This window comes from Sander lucioperca, chromosome 8 (genome assembly GCF_008315115.2).
Source record: "Sander lucioperca isolate FBNREF2018 chromosome 8, SLUC_FBN_1.2, whole genome shotgun sequence".
Lineage (NCBI taxonomy): Eukaryota > Metazoa > Chordata > Actinopteri > Perciformes > Percidae > Sander > Sander lucioperca.
The window spans coordinates 34,495,570-34,510,188 of NC_050180.1; the positions used below are offsets into that span (position 1 = coordinate 34,495,570).

At 39.7% G+C, this 14,619-nt stretch overlaps 1 protein-coding gene across 1 annotated transcript; it reads left to right on the forward strand.

The window, feature by feature from the left end:
• Positions 1-1,937: 1,937 nt before the first annotated feature.
• LOC116064194 (galactose-specific lectin nattectin-like) lies at positions 1,938-4,189 on the forward strand. Its single transcript, XM_031319244.2, has 5 exons — positions 1,938-2,030; positions 2,469-2,558; positions 2,918-3,052; positions 3,713-3,824; positions 3,915-4,189. The coding sequence occupies exons 1-5, from the start codon at positions 1,938-1,940 to the stop codon at positions 3,980-3,982; spliced, it is 498 nt and encodes a 165-aa protein (XP_031175104.1). The 3' UTR covers positions 3,983-4,189.
• The last annotated feature ends 10,430 nt before the right edge of the window (positions 4,190-14,619 follow it).

Below are 14,619 nucleotides of genomic sequence, written 5' to 3' on the forward strand. Positions count from 1 at the left end.
CGAGGAAAAACTCACTTTTAGGAAGAAACCTCAGTGATGAGAAAAACTTCTTTTAGGAAGAAACCTCGGCAGACCCAGGCTCTTGGTAGGCGCTGTCTGACGATGCCGGTTGGGGATGTGATGAAAAGTGGAAATAATAGTCACAATGAAGATAATGGAACAGTGACTAAGAAATAGTAGTCATAGTAGTTCATGTCATAGCAGGGCACCGTGGAGCGTAGCAGGGTGAACTGAAGCAGGACCACGGCGACAGCTGAAACCAAGGTCTAGGTGCCATCCAGATCCAACGAAAAACGCTGGGAAAAGGAACATAAGGACTCCTGGGAGTAAACTCCCCAGAGCTAGGTTAGTAACAAGCATTTCTGGATCTCCTCACTCCCTAACTATATGCTTTATCAAAGAGGAGTGTTTTCAGTTTATTATTAAATGTGGTGATGGTGTCTGCCCCCCGAACCCAGACTGGGAGCTGGTTCCACAGGAGAGGAGCCTGATAGCTGAAGGCTCTGGCTCCCATCCTACTTTTAGAGACTCTGTTCTGATTAATAACGATGTCGTGTTTATTCGTGTTTGTCACCAGAGAGAATTAACAGATATCATCATAAAGAGATCCTGTGTCACGGTGTGGTTAATAAAATAAACACAACACTTAAGTCCACATGTTAAACACACATTGTTCATCACATCCAGACACCGTCATACACCACTGACCCTGACTTTCACACCCTGTTAAATATTGGTTCAATATCAAGTCTCTACCTGCATCATTGCATGAACTGTCAATCATGACTAAGACCACTCCCCTTCCCAAAGGTATATTAGTGGCTCTCATTTCACTCCAAACCCAAACCACACCAGTCAGAACAAAGATTATTGATGTGAGTATAATGGACCTTTTCACATTGTATTGTCATCATTATCATTGAAAGATTTGTCTGAAAGTTTGATATATATTTGTTTATGCTAGATTGCAGAATTTATTCCTGTTGAGTAAAGATAAAATTTAGTACAGATTGTGGATGCATTAAGTTTAACCTAATTTGATATTATTGAGTGTTTAACAGTATTCAGATCTGTGACATTTTCTTTCAGTGACAGTCATCAGCTTGTTCTTCTCCTCTGTGTCAGCCAATCACCACCTCAGCAAAGGTGTTTATATTTCAATTTATTATCACAATTTAATTTATTTTTACTTTTAATAATAACTAATCCTATATTTATTGTGAGGACATTTTGGGGGGAGGGAATGAGTCCCAAGTGCAGGAGTTCAAGTTCCTTGGGGTTTTGTTTGCGAGTGAGGGGACAACGGAGAATCAACGCAGGGGGGGGGGGGGGTATTACATTCACTTTACTGCACCGTTGTGATAAAAAAAAGAGAGCTGAGCCAGAAGGCAAAGCTCTCAATCTACCGGTCTGTTTCCTTTCCTACCCTCACCTATGGTCATGAAGGCTGGGTCATGACTGAAAGAACGAGATCACAGGTACTAGTGACTGAAACGGGCTTCCTCAGGTGGGTGGCTGGCCTCTCCTTTAGAGATAGGGTGAGAAGCTCAGTCATCTGTGAGGAACTCGGAGTAGAGCCGCTGCTCCTTTGTGCTGAAAAGAGCCAGTTGAGGTTGTTTGGGCGTCTGGTATCGATGCCATTTGGGCGCCTCCCTAGGCACGTCCAGCTGGGAGGAGGCCTCGGGGAAGAACCAGGACTAGGTGGAGGGATTATATCTATATGTGACTCAGGAAAGAGAAGTTTGGGGTCCCCTGCTGGAGCTGCTGTCATCGCGATCCAACCCCGGATAAGCGGATGACGATGGATAATCTATCAAATATTAAACTGTATCGATATTTTATAATACACTTAAAACTAGCTGGATAGTTTACTTTGATAAATGGCTCATTAATGATCAATTTCAGTCACTCATTGTCTGCAATTATTTCCTTGCAGTATGTTGACTTTGTTGAATTTCTTTCCACAGATGACATCAGTCTTTCCGTTTGCTTTGTTGCTCTGTTTGTCCAGCGGACTGTTGACTACATATGTAAGTACACTCCCAAAAAATAAATCACAAAAATAAAAGACTTTGCCCTGTAATTAAAAATGGAAATTTGGTGAGTCAAGTGCACAATTGTTCATTGTTAATTCTGCTACTGATAAGCCTCAGTTTTCCATTTTTATCAATAATAGTTGCACTCCTAAATGTGCAAAACAAATTGTGAGCTGATAAAACATCTAAAGCTAAATTTAGCTCTTAACTGCCTGAGTTAGAGGCTGTTAAAATCTTGTGTAACTTGTTGCGTTGTGAAGGAAATAAAACCTCCCCCCAGGTCAGAACAGTATCTCTGACTCGTTGGGTTGCTCTGATTGTAGTCTTGCATTGCCAGCTCTATCTCCACAGCGCTGCAGAGGAACAATCCCATAAATGAACAGTTGTCGATATAGACTAGTCTGATTGTTTTTGGCTTGTTTGTTCATACAGGGTGAAGCTTGCTGCCCTCCTGGTTGGAGAAAGTTTGACTCTCGCTGTTTCGCTTTCTACATCCAGACAAAGACCTGGATCGATGCAGAGGTACAGCAGTTCTTTCTATCATAACACATGTATGCTTAATACCAATGTACTCTAATACTTTACTGCAGTAAAACTACTAATACCACATCATTAGAAAAAAGATCAAACACTCTGAGACATGAACACCCGTTAATACCGATGATACTTACATACTATTTTCAATGCAGGACTTTTACTTAGTATTTTTACAGTGTGGTATTAGTACTTTTACTGCAGTAAAGGATCTGAATACTTTTTCCACACCATTGATTAAAAGTATTAAATGTGTCCTGTGACTGTAAAACTGCCCTGAGATCTGTTAATAATGTGATTATGTTTTTTTCCTAAACATTTTAAACTGATGATATTGTCTCCATTAGCTCTTCTGCCAGACCGCTGGTGGGAATCTGGCTTCCATCCACTCAGATGCAGAACATGCATTCATCAAAGCCTTCATTCAACAAGTGGCCGGTACACAGAAAACTTCCTGGATCGGAGGCTCTGACGCAGTGAAGGTGAGACTTTTATCATCACACAGGAAGTGATGTCGCTCGTCTCTCAGCCTGTTCTCATGAAGCATTCGTACATATAGCTGTAAAAAGTAAATCACTGTAATATGTATGTATTCCACGTATTCATTACTGTCAGCAGCACATTGACTGCTGCTGTATAAGAGCGTGAAGATCCTCGTAGGGAGGAGGTCGGGGGGGGATGTTTGGCTCCTAAAACACAGGACTTTCAAGTTAGAGAGCAGAGTTCATGTCATGTAAGAAGTTAAGAATAAAACAAAATACTTTCACCCTCTAAACGAGTATTTATGTCCCTGGAGTGTTTTAATCCATTTAAATATAATTTTTTCCAATCTTAACTAGTCGTTTTGGTATCTAAACATAAATTTCGTCGCTGCTTGATGCACAGTACCCGGCTCACTGTCACCTTTTCTCAGCTAAATTTAACTCATATGACCGGCAGGCGGTCGCCTAATTTCGTAGGATTTCATACAAAAATAGGCGATTGTGCATATGTTTTCATACGATATCTTACAAATCCGTTCATGAGAATGCGTTGGGTCTCATGAGTTGTTGTAGAAAATAAGAAGTCTTCTGGACGCAATGAGTATTACAACAACAAAAACTCTTGATTTCACTGACTTTAAACCAATCTTTCTCCTCCAGGAGGGTACGTGGTTGTGGTCTGATGGATCCAAATTCAACTACCAAAGCTGGGGTGCGAGGGAGCCTAACAACCTCGGAGTGGAGAACTGTATTGAAATGAACTGGGGTGGAGGTAAAATAAACATTTAAAACATCTTGTTGTATGTTGCACTTTTAAGTATAAAGGTTAAATGTAATCATTGGTTGTAAACTCTCTCTACAGCAAACTGGAACGACGCGGCTTGTAACAACGGGAATTCTTTCGTGTGCTCCAAGAACCTGTGTGTGTAACTCTAACCCACCATCATGATGCCTCTACAGCTCATCTATAATCTCTATCATTGATTCTCTTTCAGTTTGTTCAGCAGACAGAAACAGCTCTCTGCTGACAGATGACTCACTTTCACTTGTTTATTATCTGAAGAGTTAGGGAACAGTTCACATTTGGGTTTAAAATTAGACAGAAACTTACTCACTGAGCTGGACAAAAACAAATCAGTAATTGGACTTTTAATCTACAGTAAATAACACAAAATGAAATACAGAAAACATTTGAATACTCACACATCTTTTCTATTTTAGATACTGAATATTATCTGTTATAAACAGCGCCTACCAGAAAACCTACCAGACATGAGTGGTGATGATCTTTTAATCCAAAATGTCCAGATAGAAAATAAAAGTGTATATATTGTCTGACCTTTCTGTGATACAAGAGGAGAATGCAACTGTAATAACACTTCATAATAACTATTAATAATTCATATCGTCCACTGGTTTAATGAACTGGTTACATTTTATTCTTAAAACTGATGTGTTGTGTTCTTCATTCATCTGATTTCCTTTACTATATAATCAACTAAGCATTCAAAAATAAAAGACATTGTCACAAAAACAGTGTCTGGTCCTGACTTTTGATTAGTGTCAAATTATTATATTCTTGTGAGTATTTAATTCCGTTAATAGAACAAGGTTAAGATAGTAATCCAAAATGTGATCAAAAACTCCCCCCCCCAACCTGCTTTTTCCACAAACACACCCTACATATAGTGGCAACTCTCAGACAGCTTGAGAGGTGATTTAACTGTCAAAAGGGTGAAAACCAATCCAAAGCATCAGAATAATAGCATCTAACTTTACTGAACGGCTGTTACTGGAAATGGCAAAAGAAGACATTGTGCACATGAAAAACGGAACTAAATTAATATTATTCAACATATGGCCGTAGCTCAGGGTCTCCAGCAGAGGGCAGACATGTTGTTTTATAGATCCAGCTGCTGAACCTCTGGATCTGATGATGTTTCTGCCTCTCAGTCAGGGGTGGAGGTTTGGTTTCAACATTGATGGGGGGACACATTATAACTGGGGGGTCTGGGGGTCGTCCTTCACAAAATATTGTCCGTCAAACACTTCATTTCCTGCATTCTGGTGAATTTTGATGCAAAAATGTATGGTCAAATAAATAAAGGAATTGATTATTCTCCTTTATTGTTCAAAACTTTCTTTCATTCAAAACATCACACGTGTTTCAGGATGTGTTATTTTTGATGAATCATGTCCATCTCAACAACTAATCTGTTAGAGAATGAGACCTTGTTAAAGCCAGAAGCTCCAAAGTTTAAATCTACATTAATCTATCTTTACTTTTCACGTCCTGTTGTGTTCTTTAATTTCACACAGTTCTATTTTTACATACCCCTCAACGGTTATTTTTACCTCTTTTGGGGAGTGGGTTTTTCATATTTTTGAGGGAGACAAATCTACGTCTTCTAAATATTGGGGGGGACATACTCCTGCATCCCCCTGAAATCTACACCTATGATCTCAGCACTGTAAACCCCAGTAAGTTCATAGTACTCAAAACTTTTGCAGAAACTGATTACGTAATAACTTTTGAGGTAAGTAACTTAATTTTTTTAAGTAAGATTTTTTTTAAAGTTACAATCTAATCAAACTTAAACATTTAAATTTCATTTTTAATTTTTAAGTTTACCATCATCAAGACCCATTAGGATTTTCTGGATGAATGTAAAAGTGTGAATGAGTTTCTTGGGATAGTCCAAATGCAATGCATACATCAACCCAAACAACAATGCAAATGCATCAGCCAAGTTAGGGATATCACTCATCACAACATCGTCTTCCACAACAATAGAAATGCTTGCAGGACTGAAATGAACTGGATCTGCAGTGTCCTCTGTGACTGCTGTGACAAGAGCAACAGGAGTGTCAATGATGCCTGTCTCATCTGACTCCTCCACCTGAAAGACACAGAGAGGGTGCAACTGTTAGGTTAACTTGAAGAAACACAACAACTGCATGTACACTCACTGGCCACTTCATCAGGTGCACGTGTGTAACCCAATTCAATCCATTATAACAGCTCTCCTTTAAATTCTACCTTTATGAATTTTATACATTTTCAGTTTTTGTTGACATTATCAGAAAGGTGATCATTCTACTTTATATTTATTACTTAGGTTGTAATGCGTGGTGGTGGCATAGTGGGGTGAATTATATTGAATGGTGTTCCTAATATTTTGCCCCTTTCTTGTATGTTAATGCAGTGGACAAAATATTAGGAAACCCATTCAATATAATGCACCCTAATTAAGGGTGCTCCGATTGATCGGTCACCGATCGTTATCGGCCGATAAAGGCTTTAAATAGTTTGATCGGTGGTCTCCATAAAGGTCGATCAGATAGGCTGATCAGATGATGCACTACTCGTGAGAAAATTTTCTACGTGCATTCAAAATGGCGGCCTCCCTACATTCACCGGTCTGGCAGTTTTACAAGTTGTCTGAAAAAGACAATACATTAGCGATTTGCAACGTGTGTGCCAAGGAAATTCCACGACATATGAAGGTTAGTCACGGAAAGGAGTATTAGGAGTTTTCAAAGTTAGCTAGCGCTAAGGCAGAGAGAGAGCGGGGTAGTGTAGCAGCTCCGGCGCCACTCACTCAGCTGTCTGTAACAGAGGCATTGCAACGACAGCAACCCTACAGTAATGACAGCAAGAAAAAAAAAGAAATATCAGCCAAAATAATGGAATTCATATGTCTCGACCACCAGCCGCTGTCAATGGTGGAAGACGAAGGGTTCCGGCGACTCATGTCTTACTTGGATTCACGCTACACTCTGCCAGGGCGTAAATAGTTCACTGATGTTTGCCTGCCGCAGTTATACCAAACAGTGTTTGCACATGTTGACAGCCTTATGAAGGACAACGTCACATCAATCAGCTTCACAAGTGACATGTGGAGTTCAAATGTATGTCCCATGTCCACGTTGAACCTAACTGCGCAATTTATTAATCAAAACTTTGAACTAAAAAGAGTTGTGCTTCATTCTCAAGAATTTTCGGGGTCACACACCGCGGAGGCTCTGGCTGCCGCATTCAGCGACATGTTTCGCGCACGGGGAATCCCGAAGGAAAAAGTGCACGTTATCCTAACGGATAATGCCAAGAACTTGGTAAAGGCCATGAGGGATGCAGATCTACCCAGCCTGCCGTGCATGGCTCATACACTGCAGCTTGCCGTTGCCGACGGAGTTTTATCACAACGCAGCATCGCTGATATAAAAGCCTGTGGAAGACGCATCGTCGGTCATTTCAAACATTCCCAGCTTGCCTACTCTCGACTTCAAAGTATTCAGAAGCAACTTGGCCAGCCTATTAAGAGGCTACAACAGGATGTACCTACCAGGTGGAACAGTACAGTTAATATGCTACAGAGTGTGCTGGAACAGAAGCGTGCCCTATGTGCTTATGGAGCTGACTATGACCTGCCTTCCCTGTTCACCGGCAGCCAGTGGAAATTGGTGGAAAACATGATTTCTCTACTGAAGAGCTCACGCAACAGATCAGCTCATCAACTGCATCGGCTGCAGATGTTATACCATCCATCAGAGCTTTAACTCGTCTTCTGGAGAAAACATCTGAGATGGACCACGGTGTAAAAACTACGAAAGCCACGTTGTTGGAAGCGGTCCAGAACAGATTCAGTGACATTCAATCGAAGCACCTGTATACCATCGTTACAGTGCTCGATCTGAGGTGAGAACTTCATTTACACATTCCTCTTTCTGTGTGTGTGTGTGTGTGTGTGTGTGTGTGTGTCATAGACTGTATATAAAAAGGTGTGTGTGTGTCCAGTTGTTTCACTGTCAGAGAATGTAATTATATTGAAATCATTTTGATATAAATTGAAATATATTTATATATATATATATATATATATATATATATATATATATATAAATGCCTTAAATAATTACAGTGTGTTAATCTTTTTGTAGGCAGGCTGGCTGGCATTTCCTTCATTCATTTTCTAGAAAGGAGAGACTGTAACTTAACCCAATTTCCCCTTGGGGATCAAAAAGTATTTCTGATTCTTATTTTTTTAAGTAAATCCATTAATGTTTTGTTTTTATTTTTAACAAAAAAGGTATAAAGACAGATATTTCTCCAATGCACTCAAGCTCCAGATCCGCGGGCTGCTTTCTGATGTCCTCGCCACTGGACTGGAGCAGCAGAATGGCGAGGCGAGTTTGGAAGCCCCCAGAGAAAGTACCACGAGCTGGCTCCTTGCATGCTATGTATGCTGAGTTGTTGGATGAAGATGGGGAACATGGTGGCGGTGAAATCAGCAGCTCAACATCATCGCAGATGAACCTCTACCTATCGGAGCCAGTCATCTATCGGAGCCAGTCATCCCACGGAGCGGACAGCCGCTTGTTTTTTGGCAGGACAATAAAAGCCGTTTCCCCGCTCTCGCTCAAGCAGCACGAGCCTACCTCTGTGCACCATGCACAAGTGTAGATAGTGAGCGACTTTTTAGCACAGCAGGGAATATTGTAGATGAGGAGAGGAGCAAGCTGTCTGCCAAAAATGCAGAGATGCTTATATTTCTGAAGAAAAATCTGCCATTGATGCTTAACAAGTAAGCTTTAGGAGACATTGAATCATGATGCGGAAGACCTCATGACAGTGCAGCTGTGGTTCTGTTAAGCTGCAGTTCTTGAAATCCCAAGAGATATGAAGTCTCTTTAAAATGGATCTAGATTAGATAGACTGTTCATTTTTTTTTATTAGACAGGAATGGTTTTTGTGTAGCTTCACTTGTATTCAGCCCTGATGTGGAGCTAAAAGAACATTTATTTACCTTAGTATTAGTCTGAAATTGTTAAAACTACAAAGAATTTGTTTTGCTGAAGAAATGTCTGCAGTGATTGAAAGGACATTTTTTTGATTTTGAGCTAGACAAAAAGCCAAACAATTACTGATACATTCTCTAAACATGTGTGACTATTACGTCATGGCTTCTATTTTCAGTTCATTACAGCAGGAGGACAAGCCTCAAATACTTTACACCTCATGCCTTTTTATCTTGACATCCCAAGATATGTGAATTTTTTTTCTTCTTTGCTCTGCACTTTACGTTTAAGTACACTTTAAGTTTGTATAAATTAACAAGGACATTTTTTTTGTAATTTATTCTGAAATAAGGCTTTATATGTTAAGCTCTAAGCTGTTTAAAGTGTGTTGGAATGTTGAACGTTTCCTGTCAATAAAAGTAAACAGTTGACAATTCACAATACATTATCTTCTGTTAATATTAATACTTATAAATTGTTGTTAAGAATATTAAAATGAATATATGATAAATATATGACATGATAAATAGAAGGTCAAATAGACACAGTGATCGGTGATCGGTATCGGTCGATGCTGCTCCCAGCGATCAGTGATCGGCCCCAAAAATCCTGATCGGAGCACCCTTAACCCTAATACATCATTTTCACCCACTATGACCTCAATAATAAACATAGTAGAATTTTCAGCTTTCTGACAATGTCAAAATGAAAATGAAAATATATAAACTTTATAGATATAGAATTTATATCAGAGTTGTTGTAATGGATTGAATTAGATTGCACAGGTGTACCTAATGAAAAGGCCAGTGCGTGTATATTACAGGTGATTACTCAACAGGTAAGTACAGTATATAGTAGGTATATCTCAAGTAACTATTCTACAGGCCAACAACCCACAGGTAGGAATACAGGTAAGTACTTTACAGCTGTCTATTCTACAGCCCATCATAAAAGAAGTAAGTGTAGCAGCAGGTATTTTACATTTTAATATCATACAGGTTGTTATTTAATAGGTAAGTGTACCCAGGTACAGTAGGTATTTTACAGCTGAGTATTCAACAGGCTATTAATATGCAGGTAGGTATTAGATAGTGGGTGCTGTATTGTGATGTGTAATGTACAGCATCTCATAAAAGGTATTTTAAGTAATTTTTACAGAGAGAGAGTGAGTGTGTGTGTTATTTCATGAGAGGTTAAGACAAAAGGTCAATCAAATGATTAGCCTTCTCCAGGTCTGGGTAAAGTTAGGCCAGGGCTTTGTGAGAGATTAAGGTTTGGGATTACATGAGGTTAGGGATTTTACATATACGTATTGTATATCCATGTGCACACTAAGTACAGTCCATTTACCATTACAATGACACCTACACACAAGGTTTACTAAGGGGTAACTAGATATAGTTAAGTGGCTGCTAGAGATACTAATAGTTCTGTGAATATACTGAATACTTATATTCCAAGTCTTGAAGAACTGTGGATCCTCCTCACGCAGGTATACCGGGAGGGCACGAAGGGCTACATATTGACATCGCTCACTTCCTGGAAGAACAAGCAAAAATGAATGTAACAGATTTCATTCTTTTTTCAGTATGGATGTGCTGACCAAATTTCATGGCATTTGGCAAAATGTTAGACAGACAACGACACCCTGAGGCCCTGCTGTCCAGTGGGACCTAAAGCTCAAAGTTAATCTTTAACTCACCTGGAGATCATAAATCTTTAAGATGCCACGCAGCGCCTCTGATATCTTTCCGGTTCGTGCCGGTTCGTGCCTTCTGCCTATACAAGGCCACCAGTCCAGGTGTATGTTGGTCAAGCACAGCATAGAACTGGTTCTGTAGGTTGACGTTTGTGATCTGTTAGAACTCAGCACAAAGCTACAAAACCAAAAACTCAAAAAAATAATTATATAAAAAGACTAATACTCGATTTGCAACAGAAAACACATTTGTGATGCAACATGTTCCGTTAAAATACATTGTTGAGCAACATGGTCACATGCAAAGTGATAGTTCTTACCCACAGTGAATAGTGGCATTTGCTGTTCCATTTGAATGTGATACATATTCAAAATTTGGCATAGAAAAATGTGTGAATATGTGGCAGAAAAGAGAAAGACAGAGTCTGTGTTTTACCTGTGATTCAATCCGAAGAGCCGGCCATTTCCCCAAGAAGTCCCTCACCTGTGGGTTTTCCTGAATTATCTCCTGGCGACGAAGGACAAAGGTCTTCTGCATTAGCATTTCTATCAAGCGTAGGTTTTGCTGACTCTTCTGAACTTCGTCCATAATCTGCAGTCTCATTTCTTCCAAACTGGCCTGACTTTCTCCCTTGGGAAAGTTTGGAAGGAAGTTCACTTCAGCTCGTCTGGCTCTTTTTATGTTGGAGTGTGGGTGCTCTTTGTCAGGGTTATTTTTGCTCCTTTTACCTGCGCTGACAGACACCTCCAAACATCCAGATCTTGACAGCTTGCCATGATAATCCCCCATCTTAAATTTCAGACTCATTTTCCATCCATACCATCCACTCACACTTCCAGGCTCTTACTTGTGCTATTTCACCAGCACCAGTTCTGCATGTGTCTTTGTGGACACGTGATAAATGAATTTTCAATGCATTAAATGACGGAAATGTACAAATACAAGAGTTGTGGTGACATGGCAAAGGGCTAACTCTTGAATAATGACTATGCTGTAAACGGTAGTGCCTAAATAAATAGGCCCGGGTGTCTGAGGTGACAGCACACAACTTGCACTTCCACTCCATTGAATCATTTGACCACTAAAATTCCTCATGCTTCAGACTCACTACTTAAAAAACTTAACATAATTAATGTTCCTGCATGTGAAATGTGTGATTACCACAGAAAGGTCAGACTTGTTCAATATTTGGAGTAAGTTGGTCCTGTGGGCATAGATAAAACAATCAATATGCAATCAACCTCCCACAAATTAATGATACAAAATATGATACAAAATTTCAAGTGTTAATGTAACTTACCAATAAAGTTGCTCTCTGGTGAGTCTGGTGACAATGTAGGTCTGCACATGCACACAAAAACAGACAGCAAGATATTTATTGTTTAAGAGACTTTTGATTGATTTACTCAAGGACAGAAAAAGCAAAAATAATTGGCAAAGACTGGGTTTTATAGCTACTATTACAACTCACTTTGCAAAAAAACGATCAAAGTCTTCAGTGTCCATTCATTCACTGCTGACTGCCTAAAATAACTGATCTAGACCAGGGCTGACCCCTCAACCAGTGAAGCACTTTATGACCAAGAGTGCAAATAACAATGTTATCAGATTTCAAAATACAGGTGGGGTCTTATCTGCTTTATGCTTTGATATTATGAAATCACACAGAGTGTGTCTGCTTCCACTCTTCCTACACTTTTAAATGAATTGTCTGACAACACAGAAACCATGTTGTTCCACTTCAGAGGGTGGCTAACTTGTTATTCACAAATATTAGCAAGATATAGTGTAAGGCCAGCTTTATATGCTAATGAATTAGGCTCCAAATAAAAGAAATGGTGAAAAATAGGTTACAGCCTAAATCAACATTTGAGTCACCTTGATTTTGGGGGATGCTCACTGCACTTCTTCCACTTCAACCTATAATGAAAAGAAGTTTGTAAAGGTTTAATGAAAACTTGCAGAGTTCATTCGGTAACTATTATGCCCATAACCTTAACTTTGTGTGAGTAAAAGTTACAGCTAACGTTAGCCACTAGCTCATTTGGGTGCATGTAGGAATAACATCACATTGAACTTACCAGAGCAGGGCGCTTAACACAAACAGCAGCAACACACTCAAAAACAGAAGGACTATCGCTTGCTGAAAAGAGTTATTGACTAACGTTAACATTATTGCCTTGCCATGACATTAACAGTACACAGGATATTATCTGTCACTAGCAGGCGGACTGACGGTAATCGCGCTTTCGGCGCATAAAAATTATCTATCCATCTTTTTGCTTAATGTCATGCTTAAGTAAACAGAACACAAAGGCAACTAGAAAAATTATGAATAAAAGCAAAATATATACAAGTTATCTTAAATAGTAAAACACGTTTTTAAAGTGCTCATATTCTGCTCATTTTCAGGTTCATAATTGTATTTTGAGGTTGTATCAGAATAGGTTTACATGGTTTCATTTTCAAAAAACACCATATTTTAGTTGTACTGCACATTGCTGCAGCTCCTCTTTTCACCCTGTGTTGAGGTCTCTGTTTTAGCTACAGAGTGAGACCTCTCACTGCTGTAACATCTTTGTTGACAGTCGCACATGCTCAGTAGCTAGGTAAGATCACATGATCAGTAGCTAGGTAAGATCACATGCTCAGTAGCTAGGTAAGATCACATGCTCAGTAGCTAGGTAAGATCACATGATCAGTAGCTAGGTAAGGACTACATGAGCTAGCTAGCTGTTTCTCCAACTTTAGTAGTACAAGGCAGGATTAGCCGGGAGACTTCTTCTAAACGAGGGCACACTTCCAACTTTGTGTGGAATACCTGCAGAAAAGGGACATGGAAGTAGTTCTATACAATTTATTTTGTAGATTAGGGTGAATTTGTGCGTGTTGTAGCAGTGTTTTTCCATTGAGAACGAGCTAGCATGCTAGCGCTAGCCTTTACTAGCCTGCCAGTCTTTACAGCTCCCGGAAAGAAGCTGTTTTTCAGCTGATTTGTTTTAAATGTTATTGCTCTGTACCCACTCTTTGGAGAATCCATGGTGAGATGGGTCCTTCATAATACAGCTGGCTTTCTTTCTCGGTCGGCCTGTGTAGAAGTCCCGCAGAGAGTGGGATGTTCAGTACACCCTGACCGGCTGAAATCTATCATCACCTCCTTGGTCTCAGTTGTCAAAGTCTAGGTTAAGTCCAACTACGGTGGTGTCGTCTACAAGTTTGATGATGGTATTGGACACAGGGGCGTAGCCATAATTTAAGAAGTGAGGGGGACAGATTGTTCAGGAGGAGGACTTTTAATGAAAGACCCTTAACCATTTGTCTCTCTAAATCACGGATTCCAACTAGCCTACATTTAATTTATGATTGATGGAGACACCCACATTTTCAATAAACCGTTACGGTGTTTACTGCCACATCTCGCCCAATGGGAGACCTGTTAACATTTAACTAGTGTAGGGGGGTCTGGGGGCAGGCCTTCCCAGAGAGCAGTATAGCAGTATAGCCTAAATTTGGTGGCCTCAGGCACATTTGTGTGCCACTATTCCATCATATCCACTGATCTTAATTATTGCATATTTAAATGAATTTTCCTCCCTATATTTTTGTATAGATTTTTATTATACATTATTTTATTATTGCATATATCTCTGAGTCTATCAGTCATCTTAGCAACCTGAGTAATGTGCACACACCTATTTATGGTGCGTTCAAATCAACTCAGACCTGTTATGACATGGTCTCTTTCTTTGTGCAATTCTCTACAGCTTTGTCTTCATCAGAATCCATTGGAGTCACTGTAGTGGTAAAACTGCTTCCTTTCATTCTGCTCTTTGACTGCGGTTTAAACTTGTTGGAAGTATTTAAGCCAACAACCTGTAGGCTTACACCATCAACAATTCCAAAGATTGGGTCAGCCAAGACTCTCACGTCTCTCAAGAAATGCAGTCATGTTTGTGAAATGAGTTCTGTCATTTGTCGCTTCATAAATGTCATGAGCTTTGGCTCTCCCTCGTTCCCTGAGCTTGAAGGGCAACTTGGAAATAACCATTTTCATGTTAGTTTGTATAT

Bases quoted from the DNA above. Each gene is read 5' to 3' on its own strand.
- LOC116064194 (XM_031319244.2), top strand. From the start codon at position 1,938: ATGTTGACTTTGTTGAATTTCTTTCCACAGATGACATCAGTCTTTCCG. The intron at 3,053-3,712 runs GTGAGACTTTTA...TTTCTCCTCCAG, and splicing joins GAGGCTCTGACGCAGTGAAG to GAGGGTACGTGGTTGTGGTC. The intron at 3,825-3,914 runs GTAAAATAAACA...CTCTCTCTACAG, and splicing joins TGAAATGAACTGGGGTGGAG to CAAACTGGAACGACGCGGCT.